This window comes from Trachypithecus francoisi, unplaced genomic scaffold (assembly GCF_009764315.1).
Source record: "Trachypithecus francoisi isolate TF-2019V2 unplaced genomic scaffold, Tfra_2.0 Lachesis_group6, whole genome shotgun sequence".
Lineage (NCBI taxonomy): Eukaryota > Metazoa > Chordata > Mammalia > Primates > Cercopithecidae > Trachypithecus > Trachypithecus francoisi.
The window spans coordinates 9,654,700-9,669,926 of NW_022681471.1; the positions used below are offsets into that span (position 1 = coordinate 9,654,700).

Consider the following 15,227-nt stretch of genomic DNA (forward strand, 5'->3'; position numbering starts at 1 on the left):
CCAAACCATATTGCAAATAGGGTCAGGTGTTGCATGTATTACCTAGCATTTCACAGTCAGTGTGTTTAGGTCACTGTGCCAAATATTGACTCCCTTCTAAAGTGGGTTATCTTCTGCATCCAGCAGCCTCTTCCCTTTACCTGAAGGTGCTGTACAAAAATATTATTTATAATTTTCAACATGTACCATGATGTGAAAATCTTGGGAAGCACCAGACTGGAGGATTTCTTACATCTTTCCAAAAAAATGTTATGACTATTCATAAGTTGGGAGTAAAGTAGTTTCAGGATGTTGGTAATAATTATAATTAACACCTTTGAAGTGGTTAATACGTGCCAGGCACTTTGCTCAGTACTTTTCTTGTATCATTTCATGCTCACATTAATTATCTGAGGTAGTTGCAATCATCTAAGACACTTATTTAAGGTCGTCATACGGTTAAGTGGCGGAGCTGGGACAAGAAGTCAGGTTAGAGTCCAAACTTTTGACAGTTATGATTTACTTAACCCTACATTATTAAATTATTCCTCATTTATTCTCTCAGGTTTTTCCTCTCCTTGAGCTTTGGGTACTTGCTGATAAGAAATTGTTTCTTATTGCTGTATTAAGTGATTCTCCTGACAGCAGGTGAATTCATAGAAAGTGACCTGTAGAAAAAAAAATTCAAATATTATGGGAAAAATCAGTGCCTCTCTAATTAACTGGGATTTTCCGAGCACTGAAGAAGGACCTGGCACCCAACAACACAGTTGTTATCACATGGCAGGCAAAGTATGTTGAAATATGTGTGGTACAGAGTGACAGTGTGGCTGCCCAGTGTTCATGAAGTGCCCAATTTGTGACATGTAGATTTTCTTAATTCATTCATGAAGTGATAATGTCATTGTTTTATCAAACATTTGTGCAAGAAATATCAGAGAGCAAACGGTGTCAGAATCATTTATTAAAGGTAAAGGTCAGTGCTAAGGTAATCTGAAAGCATCCTAAGTCCTTCTGACTTTAAAGAGGATTCTGAATATTGAGTAATATTCTTTCTTTCTTTCTTTCTTTCTTTTTTTTTTTTTTTTTTTTTTGAGACGGAGTCTCGCTCTGTCACCCAGGCTGGAGTGCAGTGGCCGGATCTCAGCTCACTGCAAGCTCCACCTCCCGGGTTTACGCCATTCTCCTGCCTCAGCCTCCGGAGTAGCTGGGACTACAGGCGCCCGCCAACTCACCCGGCTAGTTTTTTGTATTTTTTAGTAGAGACGGGGTTTCACCGTGTTACCCAGGATGGTCTCGATCTCCTGACCTCGTGATCCACCTGTCTCGGCCTCCCAAAGTGCTGGGATTACAGGCTTGAGCCACCGCGCCCGGCCTGAGTAATATTCTTTCATCACCTTTCACACGCTGTAGGATGCTGAGATACTCTCAAAGCCCCAGAGCTAGAGATAATCTCTTGCTAATGTTTTGACTTTTGTATGAGTATAATGAATGCTTTGTTTGGAATTTAACATATTTATATTTATTTCTCAATTCTAGGTTGGTGATGTAGTAGAAGTACAGGCAGATGAAACCTTTCCCTGTGATCTTATTCTTCTATCATCTTGCACCACTGATGGAACCTGTTATGTCACTACAGCCAGTCTTGATGGGGAATCCAATTGCAAGGTAACAGACTAAACCTTGCCTAAACATTTTGATCTCAGGATAGTTAGTCATACAATACTGCCTCCCACCACCCTCTAATCTTTTATTTTTTCTTATTTTTATTTTTTCTTAGGTTTTGTACTTGAAAACAGTTGTTATATAATTGTTTTTTAACTTCTAAGCAAACATTCATCTTTGGATAAAAGGGTGGTTGGTAATTAGGTGTGGAGAAACTAAGCCCCAAGTAAAAGCTACCACAATTTTTATAGCACTGCTTGAATTTAATATTGACACAGCCTATTTAATATTTAGACTCTTTAAAATGGGAGTAATCATAGGCTTAAACTGTGTAACTATACAAATAGCTTCATGTATGCTAACCTTACAATTTGATCTATTTTTTTTCTAAAATGTTGTATATTTCATTAAAAATGTATATTCTTGGGATATAAGAAACCCAACCTGGAGTAATTTGATTGCTATTTAAAAATAACTTAGGGCTGGGTGCGGTGGCTCACGCTTGTAATCCTAGCACTTTGGGAGGCTGAGGCAGTCGGATTATTTGAGTTCAGGAGTTCGAAACCAACCTGGCCAACATGGTGAAACCCCGTCTCTACTAAAAATACAAAAAAATTAGCCAGACGTGGTGGTGGGCGCCTGTAATCCCAGCTACTCAGGAGGCTGAGGCACGAGAATTGCTTGAGCCCGGGAGGCGGAGGTTGCAGTGAGCCAAGATCACGCCACTGCACTCCAGCCTAGGTGACAGAACGAGACTCCATCTCAAAAAAAAAAAATAAGAATAAAAATAAAAATCGGGTGTAGTTTGGAAAATGTTTGCTTTATAAGTAAGTTATAAAGCAACATTTTATGTACGTATAACAAATTATAACTCACTTATAATTATAAGTGACTTAAAGTAAATTTGGTCAAATGGGGGTAACTTATTTCCCTCATATACTTTCTGGCACAGTCGGTTTTCTTGGCCATGGTCCAGAGCTCCACAGGGCATGAAGATGTATCCTCTCTATGCTGCCTTTTAAGGAGGGTTACTCTAGTGGTTCACCTCTGGGTATATCCTTGGAGGGCTCCTCTGTTTGTTTATTCCACCTGGAGTTGAAGACTAGGACGCAGTATGTAAAAAGGAACCTTTACCTATTGGATGACTAATTCTGTATTTCAAAAGCATGGTAATGACCTGCTTTTAACCTGTTCAAAAACAAAGTTACAATTTAGGGATATAAATCAAGAAATCTACGTAAAGATTTCCTGATAGTGAAAAAGTTGTTTGGAGTAAGAAAACTTTCAGGTAGTTTCTTTTTTCAGTTAAGTTGTTCTGATCAAATCAGCTAAAAAGTACAGAGGTTTTCAAAATCAGGAGTTAGTTTTAAATGTAGTTCAGACATTGCCGTAATATTCCCCCAAGACGATGACAACAACTTTCTCTTCTGCCTAAGTGGTGAGCTCTTTGCGTCTGCTTTAGCCCTTGTTTGATGATTTATAAATGGGTTTATTGGCACCTGCCTTGAGTTCTGGATGAATCAAGTGCATAATATATACTAGTAGAATATTCTAATTATCTGACTATTGCAAGACACATCATCTCCCTGCCCCTCGTACAAAATGTATCCATATTGAACATTTTCAAGATCATTAATGAAGCTATTTGTGTAATGGAACTATTAATGATTTTTTTCTTGCTGTTGGCAAAATTTTAGCATTTTTGTGACCAAAAAGGTTATGTTCAATTCATATGTGTATATCTCCATTGCCCATACACTATAGTGAGCAAAATAATAAGTCTCAGTTCTGTAAATAGGAAAAAAAAATGTATTAACTTTTTCACGTGGTTTCAGTTAATTATATGCATGTTGTGAATAGAATCCTCTCAGCTGTCGGTGTCAAGAAGAGCTTTTAGGTATTTAATTGTCTTTGAAACCCCCCTTGCAGCAGGTTATCTTTCTAATTATTTGTAATATATTTTCATAATAATACCATAAAACTTATTTAGTGGGAAATGTTAATATTTGTTTATTCTGCCAAAGCCTCTTACTAAAACGTACTAAATTTGTTCCTGAAGTCAGTTGGGTGTATGATTATGAAAAGAAACAGTTTTTTTGGTTTTCACTTTTTCTTCTGCTTTCAACTAGACACATTATGCAGTACGTGATACCATTGCACTGTGTACAGCAGAATCCATTGATACCCTCCGAGCAGCAATTGAATGTGAACAGCCTCAACCTGACCTCTACAAGTAAGAATCACCTGGTTTCATTTTACGTCTGTTTCTTGGCTCTGCTTCTCTTTGCTAATAGTATTGCAAAAGAAGCACCCGCCACTTAGCAGCCTACTCTCATTTGTGTTTTTATGGGCTATTCCTTACTTCTGGCAGAAAAATGAATCAAATCAGCCTTGTTCACTATCAGCCCAGGATAAATCATTGTGGGCCCAGGTATCTTATGATCTTTCTTTTATTTTTATTACTGTAAACATGGCTATATGTCAAAATTTTAGATTATGTTACCCTGTAAAGCTGATCTATCAGACTGACGCAGTAACCAGAGTAATTAAATAAAAAACAAATCCTTTTACATGCCATCTAACATTAAAGAGAGGAGGAGGATATCCTCTTCATGCAATTAGTAGGCTCTATCCTTTCTTACAATGATCATGATGCACTAAGGATTGCAAATAGGCTATTTCTTGTCCACAGTAAACAGTTAAGGGATGAGTAAAATGATGTAATTTCCTCTATTTTACTATACTTAGGCTCTCTGGAGTAGATTTGCTGATTATTAGTCATTGTGAGTTGTCAAAAATTTGGTATTTGATTTCAAGACTGGTTAGTTTGGTTGATTAGAGCATAGTACTAATGAGGGTAGCGTAACAGGTTTTATCCCCATGTCAGCTAATTAATTTTATCCTATTCTACCGTTGCAGATGGCATCCATTACCCATCTTGTTCATGCACGCTGTTAGTCATAATGAGCGACCAAGTGGTTGGATGTAGTTTACACTAACACCTACTAGTGGAAAAAAAAGTATTCATTCTACTTCAAGAACAATGACCTCCCTCCTTCTCATCATTTTTTCTTTCCTTTTTCCCCTCCTCTTCCGTATCCACCTTGATGATAGGAACTAGGGCCAGAAAGTATAACAGCTATTCTCTGCCTTCAAGGGACTCACTGTGAGCAAAAGAGATAAAGTAATAAAGCTAAACTTATACAAGGTGATAATAGAGGTGAGTGTAAGGTCTATGGAATCACAGAACATGGAGTAACTTATTTCTGCCTGAGCTAGAGAACAATATCTGTACCCTTGCATATTTATAGGGCAGCCCCCATATTTTTCAGTTGCTTTAAGTATGAAGGAGAATGGTAGGACAGGGAAGGTTATTCCTAATTTCCTTAGACGACTGAATGCCTTGCTCTGTGCCTTCAGAATACCTTGTACTTCTGTCACTCTAGTGGTAAGCACTTGCATCATAATTGCCTATTTACTTGTCTTTTATAGGGCAAGGAGCATTTCTTTTTTGATTATTAGTATATCTTCAGCACTTAGTATAGCACTGGCACAATTAATATATGATAAATGAATGAGCAAACCTTCATATTTTGTGTATATGAGTAATTTCTATTTTCTGGGGAAAATGCTGTTTACAATGCAGCTTATAAAACACTCATGTTAACAAGGGATTAGGTTATTTTTACCTTATTTTGCAAAAATACAGGTTACCATACACCTATTATATTAAGTGATTGGGTCAAGCTCAGTATTGAGATCAACTACAAGTCACAGGCTGGACATTTCCAAGATGGCACTCAAGTGTTCACTGTCTAAGACTAGTACTATGGTTTAAAGAGTGGTTTCAGGACCAGCAGCAGCAGCATTACTGGGGAACCTGAATCAGAAGCTCAGGGATGGGACCTAGAAATCTGTGGTTTAATAACCGCTCCAGTGATTCTGATGCACACTCGAGTGGAAGAACTACTGAACTAGCGGTTTTGAAAATTGTATTTTAGGACCAGAAACCTTTCTTCACACGATCCAAGATGGAAGTTACGTTATTTATATACCTTATAAAAGAGAAAGGTGTTGTGTGCTTGCATGATGTTAAACAGAACTTGAAAATCAATTGACAACGTTTGTTTCTGCTCCTATAATCCCATCATGTTATTTAAAAATTATATGAAAATGTTATACACCTTATCAATTCAACATAACTTTTTTTCCCCAGAAATATAATAGGCTTTTGTAGTTCATTCACAGTTTTATCTGTTTCTGTTTTATTATTTGTATTTTCATTCATTCTCATATTTCTGGTACATGGATTTCACCTGGATGTGGAAAATACATTTGCAATTTTGTTCTTTTTACAGATTTGTTGGGCGAATCAATATCTATAGTAATAGTCTTGAGGCTGTTGCCAGGTAAGTTTGTTGTTTCTTTAATTTGTCCTTTGGTTGTATGGGGAAGGAGGGGTCTAATTTTCTTTTAAATCAACTAAAATAGCCAAATACCTTTCTATTATAGAAAGGAATATAGGCCGGGTGCGATGGCTCACGCCTGTAATCCCAGCACTTTGGGAGGTTGAGGTGGGTGGATCACCTGAGGTCAGGAGTTTGAGGCCAGCCTGGCCAATGTGGTGAAACCGTGTCTCTACGAAAACTACAAAATTTAGCTGAGCGTGGTGGCACACACCTGTAATCCCAGCTACTCAGGAGGCTGAGGCAGGAGAATCTCTTGAACCCGGGAGGCGGAGGTCACAGTGAGCCAAGATTGAGCCATTGCGCTCTACCCTGGGCAACAAGAGCAAGAATCCATCTCAAAAAAAAAAAAAAAAAAAAAGGAATATAAAGGTGAATAAGCAACTAACCTTGTGATTGGTAAGGTTATGGTAATAGGGTCTCTGTGTTGTAGGGAGGGGGCTGTTAGAAGTAATGCTTACGGTTTCAAAAATAGCAGAGCTCCAGACACTTTGGATCATATTCCCAAACCTGTTCTAGCCATGGTATTTATTATCCTCGGTTGTGGAGTGGCTGACAACATTGAAATTACACCTGGAGAACAGTGGGAGAGTAATTGAGAAAGTAAGCAGTGGGTAAAATGTTGGAAGAACTACCTGGACTTACGTAAAATGAAAGTCTTCATTAAAATGATAATTAAAACTTCAGTAAAATGATAAATTGTATCAGCCTTCATACAGTTTATCAAGCAGTTCATACAAAAAGGGATGCTTTCTTTTCTCTTCTATCATCGTATTAATTACCGCAACTTTTCCACTTGGCCTTTACAGCCACACTCAAAAAGAAGTTAAAGAAATACAGGGTCCCCAGTGATCCTCCAAAAGGAGGGTTTATTCTCTCCAAATATGTCAGTGTATTTTTCCCACCTTGACGTTTGCATTCCCAGTCTTTTATCCGTGACTCTCTGCTTTTGTGTCTTGCGATCTGCTGCTCTGTCCTGTTCTCGTCTTGCTATCTATGATTCATAATCCTTTCATCCCCCCATGTATTTGTTTGCCTCTTTGTGTTGCTGGCTACTCCCGTACTGTGCTTCCATCTGTGCTGTACCCTCAAGTAACTTCAGAAGGAAGGACCTTTCAGCTTGTCCTGGGGAGTAAGCATATGGTATAAGTAGACAGATACATTCTGAACCCCTTGGAAATAGGTGTGCGTCAGGGCAAAATCTGTCCCCAGAGTTGTTGATGCTATTGGCTTGTTTGGATAAGCAGTGTTCATTTTTTATTTAGGTCTTTGGGACCTGAAAATCTCTTGCTGAAAGGAGCTACACTAAAAAATACCGAGAAGATATGGTGAACAATTTTTAAGATATACTTATCAAAAAATATGCTTTGTAAAGGCTGTGAATAAATAGTGCATATTAAAAAGTAAACATGGCAGGTTTCCCATTTAATCTAACCTATATTTAGATGTTGGGAATTTATAAGGTGGTAAACTAAGACGAAATATGACAAATACTACATATAATTAAAATTATACTATAAATGATATACAACTGGTGAGTGGAAGAGGGCCTAGATTTCCCACTTTTATAGACTTAAAAATTCATAGAGCCAGCTGGGTGAGGAGTTGGTTGACAAGTTCTTCGTTTTCATTATATTCTGTAATTTCTTAGGAGTTGCTGTTTACACTGGAATGGAAACCAAAATGGCTTTGAACTACCAAGGGAAATCTCAGAAACGTTCTGCTGTTGAAAAGTTAGTATGCACCACAATTTATTTAGTCATTATTGATTAAAATAGTTACTTTTCTCGGTAATTCCAAGTAACAAGCATAACAAAAAACAACATCAATTATAATAGCAACTACTATTTTAAGCACTTGTTTATGTACCAGAAACTGTGCTCAATGATTTGTATGTCTGATTTGGTTTAGTCCTCTGAAGAACACTGTGAAATAATTCATGTTAACCTCTCCACTTTACAGATGAGGAAATGGTCTTGGAGATGGTATGTGACTTACCGAAGCTCACATAGCTATTAGAAGGCAGAATTTACCTGAACTATAAATTCATTCCTTTTTGCTAGTGGAGTTAATAGTTTGGAGTCCTTTAGTTGCTATATGCAAGTTGGTTCTATAATATAGATAATAGTCTCCTGGCACCTATTGAAGCATTACCTGGTAGATCCTCAAGCCAGGTGCCACAGCCATAGACTTCACCCTATATTTGGCATGGATAACCAGTATATCACTGGCACCCTTTCCGTAGCTCCACTTTCAAACTGAAAGAACCTACACCGAGCTTGAGGATTTCACATTGCTACCGTGCCCTCTACCCCAAACATTTAGGATTCAGGGAAATGGAGACAAGATACTCCTTCTATAAGGGTTGAGTAAGTAATGGTGTGTGTATGTGCGCATGTGTGTACGTCTCCTGTCACTTTACAGGAACCTTACTAAGGTATGTTCAGCTAGTCAGCCATTGCACTTGGGAGAGCATTGGTGGTCAATAAACAGTTCATGGCCAGCTTTTCATTTTGCCACTTGAAAGTAATGCTACAGCTATGATAACTGAGGTTCATACACAAAGGCTTGTGCTGTAGTTATGCGTCGTACACAGAAAAAGTTTTAGATGACTCAGTAGTTTAATTCATATCTGGCTGATATCTTAAGTATTAATAATTAGGTGATTTTAAAATCCATGCTATCTTATTTTTCAGATCTATTAATGCTTTCCTGATTGTATATTTATTTATCTTACTGACCAAAGCTGCAGTATGCACTACTCTAAAGTATGTTTGGCAGAGTACCCCATACAATGATGAACCTTGGTATAACCAAAAGACTCAGAAAGAGCGAGAGACTTTGAAGGTAATTTGTTTTCTGCTGAAAATTGAAACTCTAGAACTTTGTGACTGAGCCAACCTTCACTGAAATGCTGCTCAGGGAAATTGCACCTTTTGTAAGCTTCTGAATTTTCTCTTGATTACATGGTGGCTCTAAGCCAATAAATATTTAAGAAGATTTAGAGTTTTTTTTTTCTTTTACTTTAGGCGTCTTTACTTGTTTTTAGCTCTTTATATAAGAATTTAAGATGAAATAATTTGGCAAGATGCTTTGGCATTTTAATATAATAGGAGTATGTGAGATGTCACGATAAAAGCATAATGAATGCTTACATACGAATTTTGATCTCACATTCATATCTTAGGGTGGAGTGAGCAAAGAGAACTTAAAGAGGTGAAAAAGTACTGACTGAAGTCGTATGTACTGAAGAATAATGATAAAACTGAGGATGTTCTTAAATATTATTCTCACATACTGTGATAATTTTGATTACAGTGATGTAGTGTTATTGGGAAGTTCCATCTTGATAGCAAGAGCAGTGATTTCGGCATTGAAATAAAGATGAAGTTAATTCTTCCTTTATATTATATTGGTCTGATGGAATTGTATGTCTAATTAGCATGAACTATCTCTTTTAGGTTTTAAAAATGTTCACCGACTTCCTATCATTTATGGTTCTATTCAACTTTATCATTCCTGTCTCCATGTACGTCACAGTAGAAATGCAGAAATTCTTAGGCTCCTTCTTCATCTCATGGGATAAGGACTTTTATGATGAAGAAATTAATGAAGGAGCCCTGGTTAACACATCAGACCTTAATGAAGAACTTGGTCAGGTTAGAGCATTTTTTTTTTTTTTAACTTAAAATAATTTGTCAACATACTGAAAATATCTTTTTATGTATTCTGGATTACCAATATATGTGATCATGTCACATTTGGAAAAATGATTCGGAGAAAATTCTTTAATGCAGGCATGTAATGAAGGTAAGCAGTGTTTTCATAGTTACAGCATCAGTTCTTTTGCTGGCATTTTTGAGAAGGATGCAATTATGTATTAAATTTGAATGTTACTGAAATTCTCCTTGGAACTGGGTGATGTTACCTTATTAGCTATTGCTTTGGAACAGGAAACAAACCGTCTTCATCACCATCTAGAACCATTTGTGGATAGAATATGGGGTAGCAAATATGGCTCTTTTATAAATGTATTTTGTTCCATAAGCAAAATTGACCAGAGTTGTCCTATTGACATTTTCTTGGTACATTTCTGATCAGGTAGAAGATAGACCTAACAAGCAGAGTTATTTATTCCAGTACAAGAATTTCAATGAAGGGAAAATGTGAGGGCATGCACTCCTCAAAATGCGTTCTTCTTTATATACCAATGTAACCCAGACTGTGACCCCATTCTAACACGGGCATTTATTTTCCAGTGCAACACAGTCTGGCTGTAATTCTTCAAGTGATGATTTCTCAGATACTTTTCTTACTAGTATTGAGGAAGTTTTCCCTTTTTTTGATTTTACTCTGTCATGTAATGATCTTTACGAGCCGAAGGAATTTTTTGGCTTGCATTTTATTCTCATGACATTTAGAATGTCAAGACTGTGGAAATGTCATTTTTGTGACTGGGAGTTCCAAATTGAGTTAATGAAACTGTGTGGCTGGAACAGAGCCTCAACAGTTGTTTAAATGGGGCTGATTTGCATTCTCACCTCAAAACTCTTACTTCCTGACTTTAACCCTCTCCACAGTCCCTGCTTTGTGTTCTGCTCTTGAGACAGCCTTTGCCTAAATCAAAGTACCCACATGACAACTGCAGTTGAAAGGTAGAAAGGACTCTCCAGATACTATTTTGTTTACACCTGACTTCAGGACACCAGTATCTGAAACCATGGAGTCCTACATCCCATGTAGATATGAAGGCACTAAGAATAGGACAAAAATTGAATGGACAAATGGCTTTTCCTTTGGATATTGTTTCCACAAGATTATTTTGTTGGTGATATGGGCTGCCATACCTGACCATTGTCTTTTAAGCCAGAAGTTTTCATCCAGGGTTAGAGCTATCTGAGTAGAACTGCTCTAATGTCAATAAAAGGCATCAAATTGCAGAATGCATGAGAAAAAATTTTGAGTATACAAGCCACCTTTAGTGAACCCTTCCCTGACAGTTAATTTTGTGGTTCATTCTGGATGCTGAGCAAATCTACCTGTTCTGGATTTAGTGCCTGGCTGTATGTGTTAATCTACCCAAGGTTAAGCGTGACTAGCTTGGGGCTAGCCTCAACGACTATTACAAATAGAATAGCCATCATTCCAAATATGGCACTTAATGTTCACTAAAAACAGATAAGATGCCTGGGTCAGGTTCCGTTTGATGAGACTCTTACCTCTTTCAGATCTTCATTTCAGCAGATTCCATATTACCTATGGGAAGGCAGTCTTCTTATCATCTAGACTATGGTAATACTGCAGAAAGTAAAGTAGATCTTTGGTAATGATCTAGTAAATTTGATGAGTGAAAAGAAGTTACAGTCTTCCTTTTAGTCACCACTACTTTCTCCCATGAAACCTTGCATTTCTAGCTGTGGTTGTCATTTAGTCAAATCACTAAGTTAATACAGAGTATAAGGAACTTGCCATTGTTATCAGTTTGCATGTACAGAAATGACCTAAATGAAAGTGCAAAGAAGTCTTGAAATAGTTTCTTAGGCCATTTAGTATTCAATAAACCAGTACACACAAAATTAAGTGTAACCTGTTTTCTCTTTGTTGAGTCAAATTTAAGGTCTATGTAACTTTTTATGTTATTAAAGGCAATGCCATTTAATTCCTGTTCATACCATTGCAAGCATTTGCTTAACCTCGTTTAGTGTGACCCACACTGGGATTAAAAATAGAAAGATATGTTTAGAACAGTGCTTGACATGAGAAACAAAAGGAAGTGGACTGCTCAGCTCAGTTGGAAAATAATGCAGTCTTTGATGATTAGACATCAGTCTTTTAGACAACCAAATGATTGTAATCCATATTGAAAAACCTGTGGGGCTACTCTTTTTTTTTTTAATTTTTTTTTTTATTATACTTTAAGTTCTAGGGTACATGTGCATAACGTGCAGGTTTATTACATATGTATACTTGTGCCATGTTGGTGTGCTGCACCCATCAACTCGTCAGCACCCATCAATTCGTCATTTATATCAGGTATAACTCCCAATGCAATCCCTCCCCCCCCCCCTCCCCATGATAGGCCCCGGTGTGTGATGTTCCCCTTCCCGAGTCCAAGTGATGTCATTGTTCAGTTCCCACCTATGAGTGAGAACATGCGGTGTTTGGTTCTCTGTTCTTGTGATAGTTTGCTAAGAATGATGGTTTCCAGCTGCATCCATGTCCCTACAAAGGACGCAAACTCATCCTTTTTTATGGCTGCATAATATTCCATGGTGTATATGTGCCACATTTTCTTAATCCAGTCTGTCACAGATGGACATTTGGGTTGATTCCAAGTCTTTGCTATTGTGAATAGTGCCACAATAAACATACGTGTGCATGTGTCTTTATAGCAGCATGATTTATAATCCTTTGGGTATATACCCAGTAGTGGATGGCTGGGTCATATGGTACATCTAGATCTAGATCCTTGAGGAATCACCATACTGTTTTCCATAATGGTTGAACTAGTTTACAATCCCACCAACAGTGTAAAAGTGTTCCTATTTCTCCACATCCTCTCCAGCACCTGTTGTTTCCTGACTTTTGAATGATTGCCATTCTAACTGGTGTGAGATGGTATCTCATTGTGGTTTTGATTTGCATTTCTCTGATGGCGAGTGATGATGAGCATTTTTTCATGTATCTGTTGGCTGTATGAATGTCTTCTTTTGAGAAATGTCTGTTCATATCCTTTGCCCACTTTTTGATGGGGTTGTTTGTTTTTTTCTTGTAAATTTGTTTGAGTTCTTTGTAGATTCTGGATATCAGCCCTTTGTCAGATGAGTAGATTGCAAAAATTTTCTCCCATTCTGTAGGTTGCCTGTTCACTCTGATGGTAGTTTCTTTTGCTGTGCAGAAGCTCTTTAGTTTAATCAGATCCCATTTGTCAATTTTGGCTTTTGCTGCTGTTGCTTTTGGTGTTTTAGATATGAAGTCCTTGCCCATGCCTATGTCCTGAATGGTACTACCTAGGTTTTCTTCTAGGGTTTTTATGGTATTAGGTCTAACATTTAAGTCTCTAATCCATCTTGAATTAATTTTCGTATAAGGAGTAAGGAAAGGATCCAGTTTCAGCTTTCTACTTATGGCCAGCCAATTTTCCCAGCACCATTTATTAAATAAGGAATCCTTTCCCCATTTCTTGTTTCTCTCAGGTTTGTCAAAGATCAGATGGCTGTAGATGTGTGGTATTATTTCTGAGGACTCTGTTCTGTTCCATTGGTCTGTATCTCTGTTTTGGTACCAGTACCATGCTGTTTTGGTTACTGTAGCCTTGTAGTATAGTTTGAAGTCAGGTAGCGTGATGCCTCCAGCTATGTTCTTTTGACTTAGGATTGTCTTGGCAATGCGGGCTCTTTTTTGGTTCCATATGAACTTTAAAGCTGTTTTTTCCAATTCTGTGAAGAAAGTCATTGGTAGCTTGATGGGGATGGCATTGAATCTCTAAATTACCTTGGGCAGTATGGCCATTTTCACGATACTGATTCTTCCTATCCATGAGCATGGTATGTTCTTCCATTTGTTAGTGTCCTCTTTTATTTCACTGAGCAGTGGTTTGTAGTTCTCCTTGAAGAGGTCCTTTACATCCCTTGTAAGTTGGATTCCTAGGTATTTGATTCTCTTTGAAGCAATTGTGAATGGAAGTTCATTCCTGATTTGGCTCTCTGTTTATCTGTTACTGGTGTATAAGAATGCTTGTGATTTTTGCACATTAATTTTGTATCCTGAGACTTTGCTGAAGTTGCTTATCAGCTTAAGGAGATTTTGGGCTGAGACTATGGGGTTTTCTAAATATACAATCATGTCATCTGCAAACAGGGACAATTTGACTTCTTCTTTTCCTAGCTGGATACCCTTTATTTCTTTCTCTTGCCTGATTGCCCTAGCCAGAACTTCCAAGACTATGTTGAATAGGAGTGGTGAGAGAGGGCATCCCCGTCTTGTGCCAGTTTTCAAAGGGAATTTTTCCAGTTTTTGCCCATTCAGTATGATATTGGCTGTGGGTTTGTCATAAATAGCTCTTATTATTTTGAGGTACGTTCCATCAATACCGAATTTATTGAGCGTTTTTAGCATGAAGGGCTGTTGAATTTTGTCAAAAGCCTTTTCTGCATCTATTGAGATAATCATGTGTTCTTGTCTTTGGTTCTGTTTATATGCTGGATTACGTTTATTGATTTGCGAATGTTGAACCAGCCTTGCATCCCAGGTATGAAGCCCACTTGATCATGGTGGATTAGCTTTTTAATGTGCTGCTGAATCCGTTTTGCCAGTATTTTATTGAAGATTTTTGCATCGATGTTCATCAGGGATCTTGGTCTAAAATTTTCTTTTTTTGCTGTGTCTCTGCCAGGCTTTGGTATCAGGATGATGTTGGCCTCATAAAATGAGTTAGGGAGGATTCCCTCTTTTTCAGTTGATTGGAATAGTTTCAGAAGGAATGGTACCAGCTCCTCTTTGTACCTCTGGTAGAGATTCAGCTGTGAATCCATCTGGTCCTGGACTTTTTTGGTTGGTAGGCTATTAATTATTGCCTCAATTTCAGAGCCTGCTATTGGTCTATTCAGGGATTCAACTTCTTCCTGGTTTAGTCTTGGAAGAGTGTAAGTGTCCAGGAAATTATCCATTTCTTCTAGATTTTCTAGTTGATTTGCGTAGAGGCGTTTATAGTATTCTCTGATGGTAGTTTGTATTTCTGTGGGGTCCGTGGTGATATCCCCTTTATCATTTTTTATTGCATCTATTTGATTCGTCTCTCTTTTCTTCTTTATTAGTCTTGCTAGCGGTCTGTCAATTTTGTTGATCTTTTCAAAAAACCAACTCCTGGATTCATTGATTTTTTGGAGGGTTTTTTGTGTCTATCTCCTTCAGTTCTGCTCTGATCTTAGTTATTTCTTGCCTTCTGCTAGCTTTTGAATGTGTTTGCTCTTGCTTCTCCAGTTCTTTTAATTGTGATGTTAGAGTGTCAATTTTAGATCTTTCCAGCTTTCTCTTGTGGGCATTTCCCTCTACACACTGCTTTAAATGTGTCCCAGAGATTCTGGTATGTTGTATCTTTGTTCTCATTGGTTTCAA

General features: G+C 37.6%; 1 protein-coding gene across 1 annotated transcript in view; it reads left to right on the plus strand.

Moving 5' to 3' along the window:
- Nucleotides 1–15,227, plus strand: part of ATP11C (ATPase phospholipid transporting 11C) — a 218,588-nt gene that overhangs the window by 133,224 nt on the left and 70,137 nt on the right. Inside the window, 7 exon segments of the mRNA XM_033200856.1 lie at nucleotides 1,519–1,647; nucleotides 3,774–3,877; nucleotides 6,003–6,053; nucleotides 7,376–7,439; nucleotides 7,761–7,843; nucleotides 8,807–8,957; nucleotides 9,572–9,769. Of these exon segments, the coding sequence (XP_033056747.1) occupies nucleotides 1,519–1,647; nucleotides 3,774–3,877; nucleotides 6,003–6,053; nucleotides 7,376–7,439; nucleotides 7,761–7,843; nucleotides 8,807–8,957; nucleotides 9,572–9,769 (780 nt within the window).